General features: G+C 38.5%; 1 protein-coding gene across 15 annotated transcripts in view; it reads right to left on the bottom strand.

The window, feature by feature from the left end:
* The window catches only part of DOCK4 (dedicator of cytokinesis 4), a 480,689-nt gene that overhangs the window by 199,549 nt on the left and 261,254 nt on the right, over positions 1 to 19,886 (bottom strand). For all 15 annotated transcript variants that reach the window (XM_089917502.1, XM_089917504.1, XM_089917506.1 and 12 more), the window contains 2 exons: positions 18,388 to 18,520; positions 14,478 to 14,566 (listed from right to left, as the gene is read on the bottom strand). In XM_089917502.1, coding sequence (XP_089773628.1) covers positions 14,478 to 14,566; positions 18,388 to 18,520 — 222 coding nt within the window. The remainder of the gene's footprint in view (positions 1 to 14,477; positions 14,567 to 18,387; positions 18,521 to 19,886) is intronic.

The raw sequence follows: 19,886 nt of genomic DNA, 5'->3' as shown, positions 1-19,886 counted from the left end.
GTATAGATGAACTGGTCTGCAAGGCAGAAATAGAAACACAGATGTAGAGAACAGACATATGGACACCAAAGGGGGAAAGCCGGGGCAGGGAGTGGGATGAATTGGGAGATAGGGATTGACATATATACAATAATATGTATAAAAGAGATAACTAATAAGAACCTGCTGTATAGCACAGGGAACTCTACTTCACTTTGTTGTACAGTAGAAACACAACATTGTAAAACAACTATACCCCAATAAAAGAAAAATTTTTTTAAAAGACCTTTAACATTTTCATATTGAAAACCTAGACACTTATGTAATTAATGTTGCTACTGCTCAAATTTGGAGATGGATCTCCTCTTACTGATGCACTTTAAAAGCCAATTTAAAGTTAAAAAAAATTACTCTCCTTTCTAAAGAATCATACCTTGATTTCTGATTTTCAGCCAGTATTATTCAATTTGTGAATATGCCTATTGCTGACCATTTTAACTGCTTGATGAAATAAAAATTCATATTTTAAGGCAAGACAAGAAAACTTTAAATATAAAATTTTTCTCTGCCCTTTTGGGCTTCTGCCCTCCCCTCTATCTTGCACTTTGCATCTGCATTATGTGTTAACAAGACCTCCCCAATGGCAGAAATACCTGTTCAACCATGAAGATCAATTTTTCTTCTTCTGGTGCCAGCCATGTAACTCCTTAGAAGATAACATTCCCTTCTCAATCCTGTAAGGTACCCAAGACTCGCCTTGTGTGTGTAGATATCTTTGGTGAATTTTATGTATAGTGCCAATATATTATTTCTTTTAAAGAGAGCAATTGGTGAAGAACAAACTGGTCAGACAACCTGGGCTGAACCTAATTGAAATTCTTAGCTTAAATACTTACTAACGATCTTATTAATGTTACTAGCTATCCTACTTCTATTATGTCTATTTCACAAGATTATTGTTTCTTGCATTACCAAATGCATGACTGAGCCTCAGATAAAATTAGTGATGATTAGGAGACCTGAAACAATTGACTAAACATATAGTCCCATAAGATGAAGGAATGAAATAGTGTAACGATAGACATGGGAAGACGCAACAAGAGGGAACCATGTCTTGGACCACAACAGACTAGTAAGACAGGCGGTCAAGAGGATTTTTGCTACTGTTAACAGGACCTAGACCAGTAATAATACACAGAGTGGCCCATCAACAAAATCTTCGCCTTTCCTGGGAATGAGCATTCCTAGCACTGTGGGACAAACTGGTCACAAAATGCTCCCCAAACCTTGGTTGAAATTAAGACTGAAAGGGAAAGAATTATAAAATAAAGAATGTTGCCCACCATCCTGTTCTACAATAATCAAGTCATTAGCCACTGCAGTTGCTGACCTACAGCACAGGGTGAAGATAAAGATGAGGTACTCTGTGCTCTGGGAAAACTAGCAGAACTGGCCTTCACAGAGTTAGATATTTTCAGGAGAAAATTTTATGAACCCAATTTCTTGCATCTTCCCATACTTAGAAAAGGGCCATTGACTAAGATATCATTACCTCAAGAGCAGCAGTAACCTTCTACCAAGATGCTTAATTGCATATACCCATTTGTCAAGGGGTATATGCAATATGTATAGTGCATATATACACTGATATATATATGTGTGTATATATAGATAGATAGATAAATATGTAATATATCACTTACATACTGGCCTCTCCCTTTACCTCTTCAGAACAGTACTCAGAACTCTCTGAGAGACTGTCTCCTGGGTTATAATCCTCAGGTTGGCCCAAATAAAATTTTCCATTTCTTTTTTATTTTTTTATGATTAGTATTTTTTAACATCTTTATTGGAGTATAATTGCTTTACATTGTTGTGTTAGTTGCGGCTGTATAATAAAGTGAATCAGCTATACGCATACATATCCCCTCCCTATCCCACCCCTCTAGGTGGCCACAAAGCACCGAGCTGAACTCCCTGTGCTATGTGGCTACTTCCCATTAGCTATCTGTTTTACATTTGGTAATGTATATATGTAAATGCCACTCTCTGACTTCCTCCCAGCTTACCCTTCCCCCTCCCCATGTCCTCAAGTCCATTCTCTACGTCTGTCTCTTTATTCCTGTCCTGCCCCTATGTTCTTCAGAAACACTTTTTTTTTTTTGATTCTATATATACATGTTAGCATACAGTATTTTTCTCTTTCTGACTTACTTCACTCTGTATGACAGACTCTAGGTCCATCCACCTCACTACAAATAATTCAATTTTGTTTCATTTTATGGCTGAGTAATATTCCATTGTATATATGTGCCACATCTTTTTTATTCATTCATCGGTCGATGGACATTTAAGTGCTGCAGTGAACATTGTGGTACATGACTCTTTTTGAATTATGGTTTTCTCAGGGTATATGCCCAGTAGTGGGATTGCTGGATCATATGGTAGTTCTATTTTTAGTTTTTTAAGGAACCTCCATACTGTTCTCCATAGTGGCTGTATCAATTTACATTCCCACCAACAGTGCAAGAGGGTTCCCTTTTCTCCACACCCTCTCCAGCATTTATTGTTTGTAGATTTTTTGATGATGGCCATTCTGACTGGTGATTCCTCATTGTAGTTTCGATTTGCATTTCTCTAATGATTAGTGATGTTGAGCATCCTTTCTCATGTGTTTGTTGGCAATCTGTATATCTTCTTTGGAGAAATGTCTATTTAGGTCTTCTACCCATTTTTGGATTGGGTTGTTTGTTTTTTTCGATATTGAGCTTCATGAGCTGCTAGTATATTTTGGAGATTAATTCTTTGTCAGTTGCTTCATCTGAAAATATTTCCTCCCATTCTGAGGGCTGTCTTTTCATCTTGTTTATGGTTTCCTTCACTGTGCAAAAGCTTTTAAGTTTCATTAGGTCCCATTTGTTTATTTTTATTTCCATTACTCTAGGAGGTGGGTCAAAAAGGATCCTGCTGTGATTTATGTCAAACAGCATTCTGCCTATGTTTTCCTCTAAGAGTTTTATAGAGACTGGCCTTATATTTAAGTCCTTAATCTTATTTTTGTGTATGGTGTTAGGCAGTGTTCTAATTGCATTCTTTTACATGTAGCTGTCCAGTTTGCCCAGCACCACTTATTGAAGAGACTGTATTTTCTCCATTGTATATCCTTGTCTCCTTTGTCATAGATTAGTTGACCACAGATGCGTGGGTTTATCTCTGGGCTTGCTATCCTGTTCCATTGATTGATATTTCTGTTTTCTGCCAGTACCATATTGTCTTGATTACTGTAACTTTGTAGTATAGTCTGAAGTCAGGGAGCTTGATTCTTCCAGCTCCGTTTTTCTTTCTCAAGATTGCTTTGGCTATTTGGGGTCTTTTGTTTCCATACTAATTGTGAAATTTTTTGCTCTAGTTCTGTGAAAAATGCCAGTGGTAGTTTGATAGGGATTGCATTGAATCTGTAGATTGCTTTGGGTAGTAGAGTCATTTTCACAGTGCTGATTCTTCCAATCCAAGAACATGGTATATCTCTCCATCTGTTTGTATCATCTTTAATTTCTTTCATCAGTGTCTTATAGTTTTCTGCGTAGATGTCTTTTGTCTCCTTAGGTAGGTTTATTCCTAGGTATTTTATTCTTTTTGTTGCAATGGTAAATGGGAGTATTTCCTTAATTTCTCTTTCAGGTTTTTCATCATTAGTGTGTAGGAATGCAAGATATTTCTGTGCATTAATTTTGTGTCCTGCTACTTTACCAAATTCACTGATTAGCTCTAGTAGTTTTCTGGTAGCATCATTAGGATTCTCTATGTACAGTATCATGTCATCTGCAAACAGTAACAGTTTTACTTCTTCTTTTCTGATTTGGATTTCTTTTATTTCTTGTTCTTCTCTGATTGCTGTGGTTAAAACTTCCAAAACTATGTTGAATAATAGTGGTGAGAGTGGGCAGCCTTGTCCTGTTCCTGATGCTAGTGGAAATGGTTTCAGTTTTTCACCATTAAGAACGATGTTGGCTGTGGGTTTGTCATATATGGCCTTTATTATGTTGAGGAAAGTTCCCTCTATGCCTACTTTCTGGAGGGTTTTTATTATAAATAAGTGTTGTATTTTGTCAAAAGCTTTTTCTGCATGTAATGAGATGATCATATGGTTTTTCTCCTTCAATTTGTTAATATGGTGTATCACATTGATTGATTTGCATATGTTGAAGAATCCTTGTATTCCTGGGATAAACCCCACTTGATCATGGTGTATGATCCTTTTAATGTGCTGTTGGATTCTGTTTGCTAATATTTTGTTGAGGATTTTTGAATTTATGTTCAACAGTGATATTGGTCTGTAGTATTCTTTTTGTGGCATCTTTGTCTGGTTTTGGTATCAGGGTGATGGTGGCCTCAGAGAATGAGTTTGGGGGTGTTCCTCCCTCTGCTATATTTTGGAAGAGTTTGAGAAGGATAGGTGTTAGCTCTTCTCTAAATGCTTGATAGAATTCGCCTGTGAAGCCATCTGGTCCTGGGCTTTTGTTTGTTGGAAGGTTTTTAATCACAGTCTCAATTTCAGTGCTTGTGATTGGTTTGTTTATATTTTCTGTTTCTTCCTGGTTCAGTCTCGGAATGCTGTGCTTTTCTAAGAATTTGTCCATTTCTTCGAGGTTGTCCATTTTATTGGCATAGAGTTGCTTGCAGTAATCTCTCATGATCCTTTGTATTTCTGCAGTTTCGTTACTTCTCCCTTTTCCTTTCTAATTCTATTGATTTGAGTCTTCTCCCTTTTTTTCTTGATGAGTCTGGCTAATGGTTTATCAATTTTGTTTATCTTCTCAAAGAATTAGCTTTTAGTTTCATTGACCTTGCCTGTCATTTCCTTCATTTCGGTTTCATTTATTTCTGACCTGATCCTTATGATTTCTTTCCTTCTGCTAACATTGGGGTTTTTTTTTTGTTGTTGTTCTTCTTTCTCTAATTGCTTTAGGTGTAAGTTTAGGTTTTTTTTTTGAGATGTTTCTCGTTTCTTGAGGCAGGACTGTATTGCTACAAACTTCTCTATTTGAACTGCTTTTGTTGCATGCCATAGGTTTTGGGCCATCGTGTTTTCATTGTCCATTGTTTCTAGGTATTTTTTAATTTCCTCTTTGATTTGTTCAGTGACCTCTTGGTTATGTAGGAGCGTATTGTTTAGCGTCCATGTGTTTGTATTTTTTACAGCTCTTTTCCCGTAATTGATATCTAGTTTCATAGCGTTGTGGTTGGAAAAGATACTTGATACAATTTCAATTTTCTTGAATTTACCATGGCTTGATTTGTGGCCATTACCAAGGCTTGATCTTTGGCCCAATATATGATCTATCCTGGAGAATGTTCCATGAGCACGTGAGAATAAACTGTATTCTGTGGTTTTTGGATGGAATGTCCTATAAATATCAATTAAGTCCATCTTGTTTAATGTATCATTTAAAGCTTGTGTCTCCTTATTTTTCATCTTGGTTAATCTGTCCATTGGTTAAAGTGGGGGCTTAAAGTCCCCTACTATGATTGTGTTACTGTTGATTCCCCTTTTATGGCTGTTAGTATTTGCATGTATTGAGGTGCACCTATGTTGGGTGCACAAATATTTACAATTGTTATATCTTCTTGGATTGGTCGCTTGATCATTATGTAGTGTCCTTCTTTGTCTCTTGTAATAGTCTTTTAAAGTCTATATTGTCTGATATGAGAATTGCTACTGTAGCTTTCTTTTGATTTCCATTTGCATGGAACATCTTCTTCCATCCCCTCACTTTCAGTCTGTATATGTCCCTAGGTCTGAAGTGGGTCTCTTGTAGATAGCATATGTGTGGGTCTTGTTTTTGTATCCATTCAGCCAGTCTGTGTCTTTTGGTTGGAGCATTTAATCAATTTACATTTAAGGTAATTATTGATATGTATGTTCCTATTACCATTTTCTTAATTGTTTTGGGTTTGTTATTGTAGGTCTTTTCCTCTTCTTGTGTTTCCTGCATAGAGAAGTTCCTTTAGCATTTGTTGTAAAGCTGGTTTCGTGGTGCTGAATTCTCTTAGCTTTTGCCTGTCTGTAAAGGTTCTAATTTCTCCATCGAATCTGAATGAGATCTTTGCTGGGTAGAGTAATCTTGGTTGTAGGTTTTTACCTTTCATCACTTTAAATATGTCCTGCCACTCCCTTCTGGCTTGCAGAGTTTCTGCTGAAGGATCAGCTGTTCACCTTATGGGGAATCCCTTGTATGTTATTTGTTGCTTTTTCCTCGCTGCTTTTAGTATTTTTTCTTTGTATTTAATTTTTGATAGTTTGATTAATATGTGTCTTGGAGTGTTTCTCCTTGGATTTATGCTGTATGGGACTCTCTGCACTTCCTGGACTTGATTGACTATTTCCTTTCCCCTATTAGGGTAGTTTTCAACTATAATCTCTTCAAATATTTTCCCAGTCCCTTCCTTTTTCTCTTCTTCTTCTGGGGCCCCTATAACTTGAATGTTGGTGCGTTTAATGTTGTCCCAGAGTTCTCTGAGACTGTCCTCAATTCTTTTCATTCTTTTTTCTGTATTCTGCTCTGTGGTAATTATTTCCACTATTTTATCTTCTAGGTCACTTATCTGTTCTTCTGCCTCAGTTATTCTGCTATTGATTCCTTCTAGAGAATTTTTAATTTCATGTATTGTGTTGTTCATCATTGTTTGCTTGCTCTTCAGTTCTCCTAGGTCCTTGTTAAACGTTTCTTGTATTGTCTCCATTCTATTTCTGAGATTCTGGATCATCTTTACTATCATTACTCTGAATTCTTTATCAGGTAGACTGCCTATTTTCTCTTCATTTGTTTGGTCTGGAGGGTTTTTACCTTGCTCCTTCATCTGCTGTTTCTCTGTCTTCTCATTTTGCTTAACTTACTGTGTTTGGGGTCTCCTTTTCGCAGGCTGCAGGTTCGTAGTTCCTGTTGTTTTTGGTGTCTGCCCTCAGTGGGTAAGGTTGGTTCAGTGGGTTGTGTAGGCTTCCTGGTGGAGGAGACTGGTGCCTGTGTTCTGGTGGATGAGGCTGGATCTTGTCTTTCTGGTGGGCAGGACCACATCTAGTGGTGTGTTTTGGGCTGTCTATGAACTTAGTATGATTTTAGGCAGCCTTTCTGCTAATGGGTGGGGCTATGTTCCTGTCTTGCTAGTTGTTCAGCCTGGGGTGTCCAGCACTGGAGCTTGCTGATTGTTGAGTGGAGCTGGGTCTTTGCGTTGAGACTGAGATTTCTGGGAGAGCTCTCACCGATTGATATTACGTGGGGCCGGGAGGTCTCTGGTGTCCTATGTCCTGAACTCGGCTCTCCCACCTCAGAGGCCCAATCCTGACACTCAGCTGGGGCACCAAGACCGTGTCTACCACACAGCCACGTTTGTGGGGAGTTTCTTGCCTTTTGGGAAGTCTGAGGTCTTCTGCCAGCATTCAGTAGGTGTTCTGTAGGAGCTGTTCCACATGTAGATGTATTTTTGATGTATTTGTGTGGAGGAAGGTGATCTCCATGTCTTACTCCTCTGCCATCTTGAAGGTCCTCTCCATTCCCTTTTTAGATTGATAATTTTTTCGCTGACATACTTAACTCTTAAAGGATGCAATTTTGACAACATGGAGGATTAATCAAAGGGTCTAACTACAGGCTTAACCTTCTGAAGATCATGTCCTCGAGATTTTTGAACAGGTAACCCTATCTACTGGGATGCCTACTTTCTAACATGTAAAAGGTATGGTAAGTATGAGCAAATAATATTGTGATTTTAACTGCTGGTCCACAATCTGCTATTTCAAAGTTTTGGGAAGGCTTTTATGTTTTCTTTAAAGAAGTGGTTAGCCTATGGCTAACAGTTATTGAGAAAATATGACTGAAGTAATACATAGTAAGTCATGGAATGTCAAACTAAGGAACATAAGTGACATCTGAAGTTATTTACTTTCATTGAGTCTCAACCAGAAAAGAAATTTATTGGCCAGAAATGAGAGATGAAGAGGGACCATTGGCACATAGTGAAAGCTGGATGAGACCACTCAGAGAGAAGTGCCATTTCTTTTTTAACAAAGGAGAATTTTCCCCTTAAAGTTTCCATCTTTATTTCGGATTTGGGATATCAACGTTTCAGTGGCATACACTGAGGATTATGTCAAGGTCAAAACGGTTGTTTGTTTGTTTGCTTTCTACTGTAGCTATTATTACTTACTTGCAATTTTTTCAAGACATGAAACATATAGTAAACCACTGCCTAAAACTAACTTTTAAAAATATATAGAGAGCACAGCACATATGAATGTAATGTAATATCTGATTCTTTTAATTTACTGAAATACTTGTTATAAACTGCAAATTTTTTCTACACAGGAAATCTTCCAAACAGTATTGCTAGTGATTATATCTAAATTAGCAAAATATAAGTAATTTAGAGAATAAAATTAGGCTCTAATCACTACTTCCATTAGCTTATAATTTGGGTTTGAATTTGCGTGTTGTTTTTTTTAAAGTACTGCATGCAGCTTTGCAAATATCTTAAAGCATATTTTAATATCATATTTTGAACTATATCTTTTTTGTTCACTGTCATTAAAAGAGAATGGTTTAAAGGAAACTAAAAAGGTGTGACAACTGCATGCAACACAGCTTGAGTTTGTTTTGTTATAAAGGACATTGAGAAAATTGCCAAAACTGAATGAGATCTACAGATTAGATAAGAGTATTACATCACTGTTACCTTCCTGATTTTGATCACTGTACTGTGGTTATATTGCCATGCCACGGAGTAAGCAGGGGTAGGAGGAATAATTCCTGCAATTTGTTCTCAAATAGTTCAGGTGGGGAAAAAATGTATATAAGTGTGATATATATGTATGTACAAGTATATATATGTATATGTGTCTGTATGTGTATGTATATACATATATATATAAACATCAGGGGCATTAATGCAACCCTTAAGAATTACACCAATTAAGTAATATTAAATTACTATATAAAGAGTCTATATAATATACACAGATATATAATTATACACACATATATACATATATATAAAGCATGTGTGTGTGTGTGTGTGTGTGTGTGCGTGCGCGCGCACAGAAAGAGAGAGAGAAGGATAAGCAACTATAGTAAAATGTTAACCTTTGAGAAATTAGGAATTCTTTGTACTATTCTTGCAACTTTTCTGAAAGTAAAATTAATTGAAAATTAAAAACTCTAAAAGAATAAAAAAGAGAGCATGGTTTAATAATTACAAAATTCCAAAAGTGAGCAAAAAGACCACATACTATATGTCTAGCCAATAGGTGGTGCCAATAAGTACCAGTTTTCTTTAAACAATATTAGAAAGCAAAGTTTCTAAAGGCGGTGCTCAAAAATCAGGAGTATTGGACTTCCCTGGTCGCGCAGTGGTTAAGAATCCACCTGCCAGTGCAGAGGACACCAGGGTTCGAGCCCTGGTCTGGGAAGATCCCACATGCCGCAGAGCAACTAAGCCCGCGTGCAACTACTGAGCCGGTGCTCTAGAGCCCGCCTGCCACAACTACTGAGCCCACACGCCACAACTACTGAAGGCCGTGAGCCTAGAGCCTGCGCTCCACAACAAGAGAAGCCACCACAATGAGAAGCCTGCGCACCGCAACCAAGAGTAGCCCGCATTCACCGCAACTAGAGAAAGTCTGTGCTCAGTAACAAAGACCCAACGCAGCCAAAAATAAATAAATGAATAAATAAATTTATTTTAAAAAATCAGGAGCATTGACACAATCTTTAAGAATTACACCAGTTCAATACTATTGAATTAAACGACCACCTGACTATGTGATGCTCAATCCCCCAAATGCAATCTAACTCTCTCAAAAGCCTCCTTTCACCTCAGCTAAATAAAGAACACTGTTCACTTCCTCCACAGAGTTAAACTGCCCTCCTTGTAAGTGTGGGCTCCTTATCTAGGTAACTCCTTTTAACCTTCTGTGGGGGTTAAAATGTACAGTCTCGGCAGGAATGAAACCACAACACTCATGTTGCTAAGGCAAAAAGCAGGTTGTAGAAATTGACCTGATTAGCAAATATGATTTCTGCTAGTTTTAAGTTACATGTGCAAACTATAGGAAATAGGATTTCATAAACACACAGATAATATGAAAAGATTCTGAATTTTCTCTTAGTACATACTGAACAGGAGCCAAGGATTTTTACACAATTTATTTCAAGTCGCAGAACCAAATGTGCCTCAGTAAATCACACTGGCTCAGTCTTATTTCACATTCCTAGAATTCGATTGCTAACGTCTATCAGAGGTGATGTTTACAATAACAATTTGCTGGACAAACCTAAACCAGGCTCATTTTAATGACTATTTTTAGAATTTCAAACTCTCACAATATGATTTTTGGATTTTAAAATTCCCACAGAGTACAACTTTGGAAATTTCGAATTACCGAACATAACTAAATCCAACCATACAGATATGTTAATTCAATTATATTTTTATATTTAAAAATTAAATGAATCACGTGAAATTTTCTCCCAGTTTCTAATCTCAATAAAGATAGTGGTTAATGTACCTTCGCTACGTAAGTCTTAGGTTAGAGGGAAAAAACCCAGTTATCTAGACAAATCCTTTTATCTATTAAAAAGACAAGATTACAACTCCAAGAGATAGGAGGACATCAATGAAGCATAAAAGGCCTGGAAAGTAGGTGGTAGAATTTGATTCTAAAACTAATTTCAAAGTTGTTATTTTTTTCTTTTTTTAGTACAATGACCAAGGAACAGCAGGAGGAAAGCAGGGAAAAAACAATACTTTGTTGAGTGAACTCAATTCTCTTGAAAATTCTCTTTGACTGCACTGTTTCCATTTAATCGACTACTCCATGGTCCAAGGAGAAAATGTCAACGTATCTTACCACTGTGATAGTTTAAACATCAGGCACCCCAATTTCCAACTTTAATTTTGTATACCCTTGCTTCCCCCTTAAGTAAGCTATCAGATGCCTCCCTTTCAATAATAAAGCCGAGCAGCTCCTAAAACCCTATCTGCTGTTTTTATAACTGCCTTCCCTCAAGACAGGTGACAACAGAACAATGACCCACCAAGACTGAAGAGTGGAAACTTAAATGGAAAGAGTAAAGGGCTAATTTATTAATTTTTAAAAGTTTCTTTCTGAGCTTTCTCTCTCTGGAGCAGTTGTTTGGAGTGATGAAGCTTAGGGCTGGGTTTGCCTTGCCTTGAGAGAGCTAGAAGACACCAGGAGGAGACCAAAGGAATACAATGCAGGTAGATGCTGGCTGCATGCCGCTGGCTGGAACTCAGGCTTGAGAGGAGGAGGATGGAGAGGGGTGGGTCTTAAGGACAGGAGAGCAGACGGGGCTTTGCAGTAAAAGCCAAGGATAAAGAGTATACATTCGGCTGATGAGAAATCTAAGCATCAAACGGTAGGCAGCAAAATGGAGGATTGATTCTGCCAAAAGGAGAGGAAACCTGGTAGACAGGGCTCTACAGTCTAACGGTTTCTTTTACGCTTTCCAAAGATGCACAAGTAGTTTTTCATTTCAGCACAATGGCTGCAAACACAACAGGTAACACCCAGGGAATAACATGGCTTGGATCTCACTTTCTGGTAGCCTCACACAGGATTCCAGGAAGAATAAGTGGTCAGGTAGTTGGTCAATAAAAGTGACAAAGCACATGGAAAATGTGGAGCATGTCTAAGCACTCGGAGGACTTCCCAAGGAAATAGAATGTGCTGCCCTTCCTCCCTGGAGTTAATCTATGTAATCAGAAGGAAGACCTGGGAAGAGATGTTAGCAGTCAACTGGGCACCGATGAGATGTTAGAAACACAGAGTAGGAAGGGTCAGTTCAATGATTCAACCTGTCAATAATCCAGCTGCATTATTCTCAAAGTCTCCATTTAGAAGATCAAATCAGGATCCAATCTGAGAAAATGAAACAAGGAGACTTGACTAAAGAGGAAGGGGTAGAATATTCTAGATGATTACTCCAAAGTGAGTAAAAAATAATAATAGTTAACATTGAATAGACACTTATTATGTATCAAGTGCTGTGCTACATGCTTTGCATATGTTTTCTCTTTTAATCCTTCCAATAACCCTTAGAGGAAGACACTACTATTATCCCAGTAAAACCTGATTGATTCAAACTTAGGACATCCCACTTCCAGAGGCAAAGCTCTTGGGGCTATATTCTCTGAGATGACTCCCATATGTAAGTAGAGAGAAATTTATGCTTTGGCTTGACTGGTATCCTGATCTCATGGGATACAGGGTCAGTTATGTTAAAGGAATCTATATGTACATATAAGTCAAAGCCCATCACTGAGTACTTCACCATGATTCAAGAGGCAACTGGGTATCACCTCAGTCTGGACAATGATATATTCAAATGACCCAATAACAGAAGGATTTTAAGGCATATAGGAAAGAGGAAAGGCTTGGGGGTTGACAAGGAGTTTGGAAAGAAGTATATTGGAGGAGGCCAACACACCCTGCTCAGTCAAGACTGAATCAATGATGGTAAGGAGGGGAGGGAATATATGGGAAAAGTCAGAAGGTCAGGGTTAGTTTTATATTTATTTATTCACATAGGAGGCAAATGCAAGCAAATTAAGAGTAATGGGACTCTTGGGGAGAAAGAAAAAGATATACAATGGTTACAGACTTCTCCACCCAAAGTTAGTGGGCAGAAGGAAAGGAGCAAGGCATAATGAATGTTTGTGAGGCATCAAAAGAACTCAAAAAGAAAATTCTTTAAATCAAGTCTAGAGCAGCACTGCATAACTGAACTATGATATGAGCCACCTATGAAATTAAACATTTTCTAGTAGCCATATTAAAAAGTAGAAAGAAACAAAATTAACTTCAGTAATATATTTTATTTAAACCAATATATCCACAATTTTATCTCTGAACATATAACGAACATAAAAATTATTAAAGGGATGTTTTATATTCATTTTATATGTATCAAGTCTTCAAAATCGAGTATGTAATTTACAATTACTGCACGCCTCAATCCCAGTGCTGTACTAGCCTGTCTAATGCTCAGTAGCCACAGGTGGCTGGTGCCTATCAAAGTGGACAGCACAAGTACAGAATACAGTTCATGATATAGTTCACGGTATCAAGAAACACCAAAAGGTTTGAACAAAACTAATGGATTTGGCTAGAAGTTTGCCAATGAATTTGGCAAGGTAAGTTTTTAAAAAGCAGCAGCCCTACCATCTTATTGAAGGCACATTTAAGATGAATCATTTGGTCCCTACACAGTAAGCACTATTTTAATTCTTTCACAGAAAAAGTGAAGACAAGTGTACATAGCAGTTTCTGAAGTATTCGTATTATTTCATGTTATAGTCACTACTAAAATCTCCTGGTCCTTCAGAGTCTCCTCTGCCTTCAACAGTAAGTGCAAGTCTTTTGTTTATTTAGTGGTAGATGTAGGACTTCGTGTGAATCAAAGAAAAGCCAAGTTACCTCCCCAGCTCTTGGGAGAGGGAAGAAAAAACTGACCTCATCATTCACTGCGGCCTGAAGCGCTGCCACGTGTGAGCTGTGGATACTTATGGCTCTCGTGGGAGCGAACCGCAAAGTTTCTGTCTGCAGTTACTTTTTCTTTGTGGGTTGTTTTGGCCTGGCAAGATGTGCACAGGTCTGAAAAAAAGGTGGTCTAAATTTAAATTCAGGTTCTTCTAATTGCCAGGCAAGCGGGACTATCACACAAATATCTGTATTCAGGGGACTTTAAAAATCAGCCACAAAAAGCAATGCATTCAGTTCAAATACCAGCTAATTTGATTTGAGGTTTCTTTATGTAATTAAAGCACACAACTGCATAGTTTATTTTGCTTCAACATGGGTTTGAAGGTGGGATAGGGAGCAAACAATATTCACCAAGTTTTTGTCTACTGATCAAACTTTAAGACATCACTCTATATACTATATAATCTAGATATGCTATATAATATAATACAATCTATAGTATATTACTAGTATAAGACTACGTGACACATAATGTATTATATATAACTTATAATGCTATAGTACATTTCAGTTCCTGCTGGACAGGCATGCACACGTTTTTCTTTACATAAAACTGCAGCTATAGGCAGTGAAGCATGTTTGCCCTGGACCTTACTGACAAAAATTCCTGTTTATCAAACCCATTCCACACAGCAGTCATGAAATCAGGCATATTTGTCCTTTGGTTTTTAGCAATCAGTAACAACTTGGAGGTCCCAAGACATGGTACTATAGAACAAATGCAGATACTCTACCTTGATTCAAACCAGAACAGAATATATTTTTTAGAGTTACAGCTACAAGCCTATCGTAGAAAAAGGAGACATACCAGAATGCTGACTGAGCATTTTTAGGGAGTAGAGAAAAAAACAAAGGGCTGATCGTTTTCTTCTTCACAGACAAATAAAAGAAAGCACCTGAAATGAAAAGTGTAGGGACTCAGCCAGATCTATTTACTCACCTGCGTTGGAGCCAGTCAAATTATAACGCGCATTCAACTTCTTGATGATGTTCTCGTGGATTTGGTACCACTCACTCTCTGTATTACACCTATGAAAACATGACCACTCTGTTAAGTTTTGATGATGCATGAGATGACCTTACTAGCACACCTGCCCTTTTTGTTATAACCACTATGATGTACTTCCTTAAACCTCCTTGTAGACCTCAACAAGCCACTGCAAGTGACTGTCAGTTTTGGCATAGTTGCCTCAAGATGAGCAGGAATGACCATTTCCGGTAATGCATGACCAACTACTTCATGCCAGAAGTGGCTGGGATGAACAATTCAGGTTATGAGAGCTCCCCATTCCCTGTCTCAGAGAACAATGCATACACTGGAAGGAAGTACTGACTAAGAGTCTGACTCCCTGGATTCGAATCCTCACTATTAACTGAGTTATGTTCTTTGGGGAGTTATTTACTCTCTCTGTGCCTTGATTTGTTCATCTGTGAAATGGGGGTAAAATACTAGAACAATAAACAAGCCTGGGCTTAGGATAATGCCTGGCATATAGTAAATGCTCAAAAAATGTTAATTCTCATTAGCGAGTCTCCACCTATTATATCATGACCAAGGTGGCTAGCATCAAAATGCAACTAATCAAGCAAAATGCAATTGAGGTTAACACAACTGGCACTGGCAAAAGGCTGGCAGGATTTACCGAAGGGTAATTAAGGTAACCCTTCCAGATTCTCCACTTGTAGGCCAAAAGGCATCTCTCCATCTTCTCACTCTGACAACCATCTGTACCTTGGCCTTTCAGCTCTTGTCAGCCACTGACTCATGCTATCTTTGTATCCATGGTACATTCACCTAGGAGACACTGAAGGTTCTTGAGGATTGAATCTAGGACTGGTAGGTATCTGTGTTCCCCTGAGTACTTTGAACACTGTGGGTGCTTAAAAAATACCAGCTGCATGAATGACTGGATGGATCTCCCTCTGACTGGTAACTCCTGATGGTTCGTAAACATCTGGGTCTGCTATCTCCTTACTGCTGGGCCTCCCCCAGTTAGGCTAGGGAAAGCCTCCCTTATCTGGACGTGTTTGTGAATTCACTACTATCTTTTATTAGCCACAAAGGCTCCCTCCCAAGAATCCTGAATACCAAAGATTCTATACACTATCAATCAAAATGTTCCAGAGTATAGAGTCCTTTTCCTCACAACCTTGTCTACAGCCAATAATTCACAATTTGTTTACATATTTATTCATTTCATCACTCTCAGCTTTTCCAGGATGAACAGGATGGAGGCTGTTTTTGAACCAGTTAACAGTAGGATACCAAACAGACCACTGACTCTTAGAAGCCTGGAAAATTAAGATGAAATGAAACCATTCCACCTGTCCAGCTGTAAGATACAAAATTGCCATTTACTACATTCTGTCCCCAGTTTTCTTAGTTCAACTCAGTTGGGAAGGGAGAAAGATGGTTTGCTTCTTATTAGATAGATAAGTCATAATTTCAGAAGTCATGCTTTTAACCTACCAAACTCCTAATAAAATAAAAGCTCCTAAAGTATGTGACTGAAATATCTTCCGGGCTCCAATGAGGTATTTGTTATTGTTCTCTGTTTTGAGTCCTAGATGGGCTAGGGATTTGGTCACCTTAACAAATAGGAATTTCTTCCAATTTGTTTCTAACAGGCACTTCCCTAAAATGTTTCACTATATTCATAGTTTCTTCTTAATCTACAATGACTGTTTTGACTGCCTAGCATCCTTCCTGGAACAGATTTGTAATTTGCTGAACTGGAATTTTTAAGGGATCTCTCTTGCAGCAAGAACAACCCCAAACCTTATTTGATACTTATGAAAAAACAGACAATAACAACCACAAAGAGCAGTACAATTTATTTTTATGGGCGTGAGTGTCTATCACAGAACTGGAATTTATGTGTCTTCCTTTGCTGGCTGCATAATCAAAGGGGATGCATGGAACTTCGGGTTCCTCAGTTTTCCCAGTAGTGAGATAAATCTAACACTTGCTACCCACACCTGGAAAGATCACTCTAAGAAACACTGAGACTGTGCTTGTAAGGAATTTTAGTTTTCTTGAAAAGCAATGCCACCTAACAGCATCACTGTCACATCACTAGACAGTGGTGTGAAATAACACCAGGAAACATACAACCTTGTAACATGAGAGCTCAGGTTCTGAGTCAGGCAGTCCTGACTTCACATCTGGTTCCTGTTCTGATTAGCCAGGTGACTTTGGGTGTTATTTAGCCTCTCTCTTCCCTTATGTGGAAACGGAGCCAACAGCAAATGCTTCATGGGTTTGTCATGAGGATAAAGTGACATGACACATGCAAAGTGCTTAACACGGTTCCTTGCATGTAGTTAGCACAAAGTAAATGGTGGCTATTATCATTAGTATTATTGCAATTAAATTATGTTTTATGAACATCAGTAGAGTTTAAAAAGGGGATTATCATGGATTTAAGTCCGACCATATGATAAAAAGAATAGCGTGCTTTACTACCCACTAGTTTCACTAGAAATTTTCAAGTTTAAAATCAAGGTCACAGATTTTATTGCTCTTAAAAGAGGTAAAGAGAGTTTCCAGTCCTAAACCACAGGCTGTAAGCAAATCTTTGTCAACTAATTAGCAAATGTGTGGCACGGGTCCCAGGGGCACTGGGTAGAGGATGGATAAATCCATGAAACCCTGCAGCTGTGGTCAAAAAGCAATTTGAAGTATATGTCCCACAGGCAGTGCGCCACGTGCGTTCCCTCTACATATGGAAAAACTATTGGCACACATTGGATACATCGACTCAACAGCCAGAACAGAAAGCTAAAGCAAGCTCACTCACAGAGGAGGTCAGCCGTGTGGTCCTCAAATCAGGAATGTGGAAAGCAGATCCCCCATCCTTCAACCCCCCACGGGTCTGCTCTGAGGATGTCACTGTGTGTCAACTCTCAATTTTCAGTCCTGTGGGAAGGTGCTCAGGGTGGGGTGATCCAAAACCATGTGCATTTTTAAAAACTTAGGATTTGGAATACATTAAGTGATTTTCTTAGTGGAGTGTTTGAGCTGAACTGTGTCTGTTCCCACTGACCCTCAAAAGATGATGTAAGTCCTAACCCACATTCTGAGGACCTTATTTGGAAATAGGGTCTTCACACAGTTAATAAAGTTAAAATTAGGTCGTTAGGGTGGGCCCTAACCCCATATAACTGTGTCCTTATAAGAAGGGGAAATTTGGACACCGAAACAGACGCACAAGCAGGGAGAGAGCCATGTGATGATGAAGCCAGAGATCAGGTGATGCATCTACAAGTCACCGGAAACTAGGAGAGAGAGGCAGGGGACAGATTTTCCCCTCACAGCCCTCAGAAGGAATCAACGTAGTCAACACCTTGACCCAGGGTCTGTGGCTTCCATTACCGTGAGACAATAAATTCCTGTGGTTTAAGCCCCACTGTTTACGGTGCTTTGTTAGGGCAGCCCTAGCAAACTAATAATACACGAAGTAAGAGGGAAATCACCTGGCCTGAACTTCCTTTTCCTAATTCTAATTAACTTATATTAAAAACTATTTCCATTTTCCAAGGACAAATGAACTCTCTGAGGGTAAAGACATGTTAGGCTTTAAATTCATGGGAGGTACTCTATGCAGTAGATGGTCCACCCAACCGATAAACTGTCTGTATTTTCTGGTTCTTGATTTCATAATTCCTCTGACAGGCAAATGTTGATGTGTGGGCTCACTTGTAGTGAACCTACAGATTATTGAGTTTTTGAGGAATGAATGCAACCCATCCCTGGCTCTTCCATTACCCACAAAAAGCAGGATTCGCCACGTAGGGTCCCCATGTACCTCTGCGCCCACCCCAGCCCCCAGCCCGTGCAAGCTTCTTACATGTACACTTTCAGGATGAGGTCATCTTTTGTCTCTCCTGTCAGCAGGTCAGCAATGCTAAGAACCGCACAGCCAAAGGGTCGCCGGTACTGAACACTACAGGCATTCTTTTTTTCTCCTGCCCCCATCCGACCTGTTCAATTAAAAAGCACATATGGCCCAAGGAGCCATTTGATTAATCCACCTTAAACAGAGATACATATAGCTATAAAGTAGACCATATAAAATGTAACTGGGTGATGGAAAAGACACAGCTTTGGGGCAACTGAAGATGTTGCTTCAGCTCTGGACTCTCCCCCCCAACCACCTAGCATGCCCAAGGTCACGCAGCGTAAACTCTGGCCATCAGCTGTTATCTATAAAACATGAAGATGGGAGCTGAGCCTATGTCTGGGTACCTTCCCCCAAGCATTCATGAAGGCATCCCAGGAGGCTCACATCAAAAAAGGCAGTAGTGGTGCCTATCTCATTTTCTACTTTTTAAAATTGCCATATTTAAAAACCTTTTCAAATATTTCACCTTTGAAAGGAAGCAGTTTGAGATTCCCTGAAGGTATAGCAAGTAAGCATAGGTGATCAAATGAGCACGCTCTTTCCTGACTCCGTACCCAGGCTGAAATCTCCAGGGATGTTTTTTACTCTGACACAGTTTCAACTTGTTTAAATTGTTAGACATTTTTAAATGTGTGGTTGAGATACTGTTTTAATTTATCATTGCATTTTATTGCTGTTTAATTTATCATTGCATTGCAATTTATCATTGCATTAATTACCAATGGGTTATTTTGAAGACTGAAAGCAAAAAGCACACTGGAGCTGTAATATAGCAAGTTAATGTGAGGAAAAATAATGAAAAAAGTCTGTAAGTCTGTTTCCAGATGCTTGGTAACGGATCCGTAAGTTGTTTCCATCTGAGTGAAATTCTCCTACAGCACATCTGCCTGACTCTAGCACTCCCCAAATCCAATGTTAAATAGAGAAAAAAAAAAAGGAATGGCAACATCCAATTTAGCTTTCATTCTTCAGTAATAAAGGAGAATTGCCTCTGCAATATATCATCTTTAGAGAAATGCTTATAAATAAAAGCTGGAATACCACTTAAGGTGATAAAAAGCACAGAAGATACCAGTAAAAAGAGGACCTCTGAAATAATGGATTTTTCCCTATCGAAGTCCCTTTTGGACGATTGATGTGTGATAGCCTTGAAACATACTTTCTTGGATGATGTCTTGTCATCATTGATATATTATTAATATATTGGTTAACAGGCCTAAGGATAATACGAATGTTGAGCTAAAATGGATTCATATGCTAGATCGGATACTATAAGAGCTGAGAGGCTCCTCTGGGGTCAGGAGCTGGCGTTTACTACGTGACATGCATGGTTTTGGTGGGTCATTAGGTATTACCATGTAGGTAAAGGCTTACTAATAGGGTTAATACGTAAACTTGACTACTGTGAATTCAAGAATAGTAAGCAAAATAAGAATAATAAATGT

The sequence above is a fragment of the Delphinapterus leucas genome, chromosome 9, assembly GCF_059928025.1.
Source record: "Delphinapterus leucas isolate spDelLeu-1000000601 "Yukka" chromosome 9, BTC_Dleu_Yukka2, whole genome shotgun sequence".
In the NCBI taxonomy this organism is placed as follows: Eukaryota; Metazoa; Chordata; class Mammalia; order Artiodactyla; family Monodontidae; genus Delphinapterus; species Delphinapterus leucas.
This window is presented reverse-complemented; position numbering and strand designations above follow the sequence as displayed.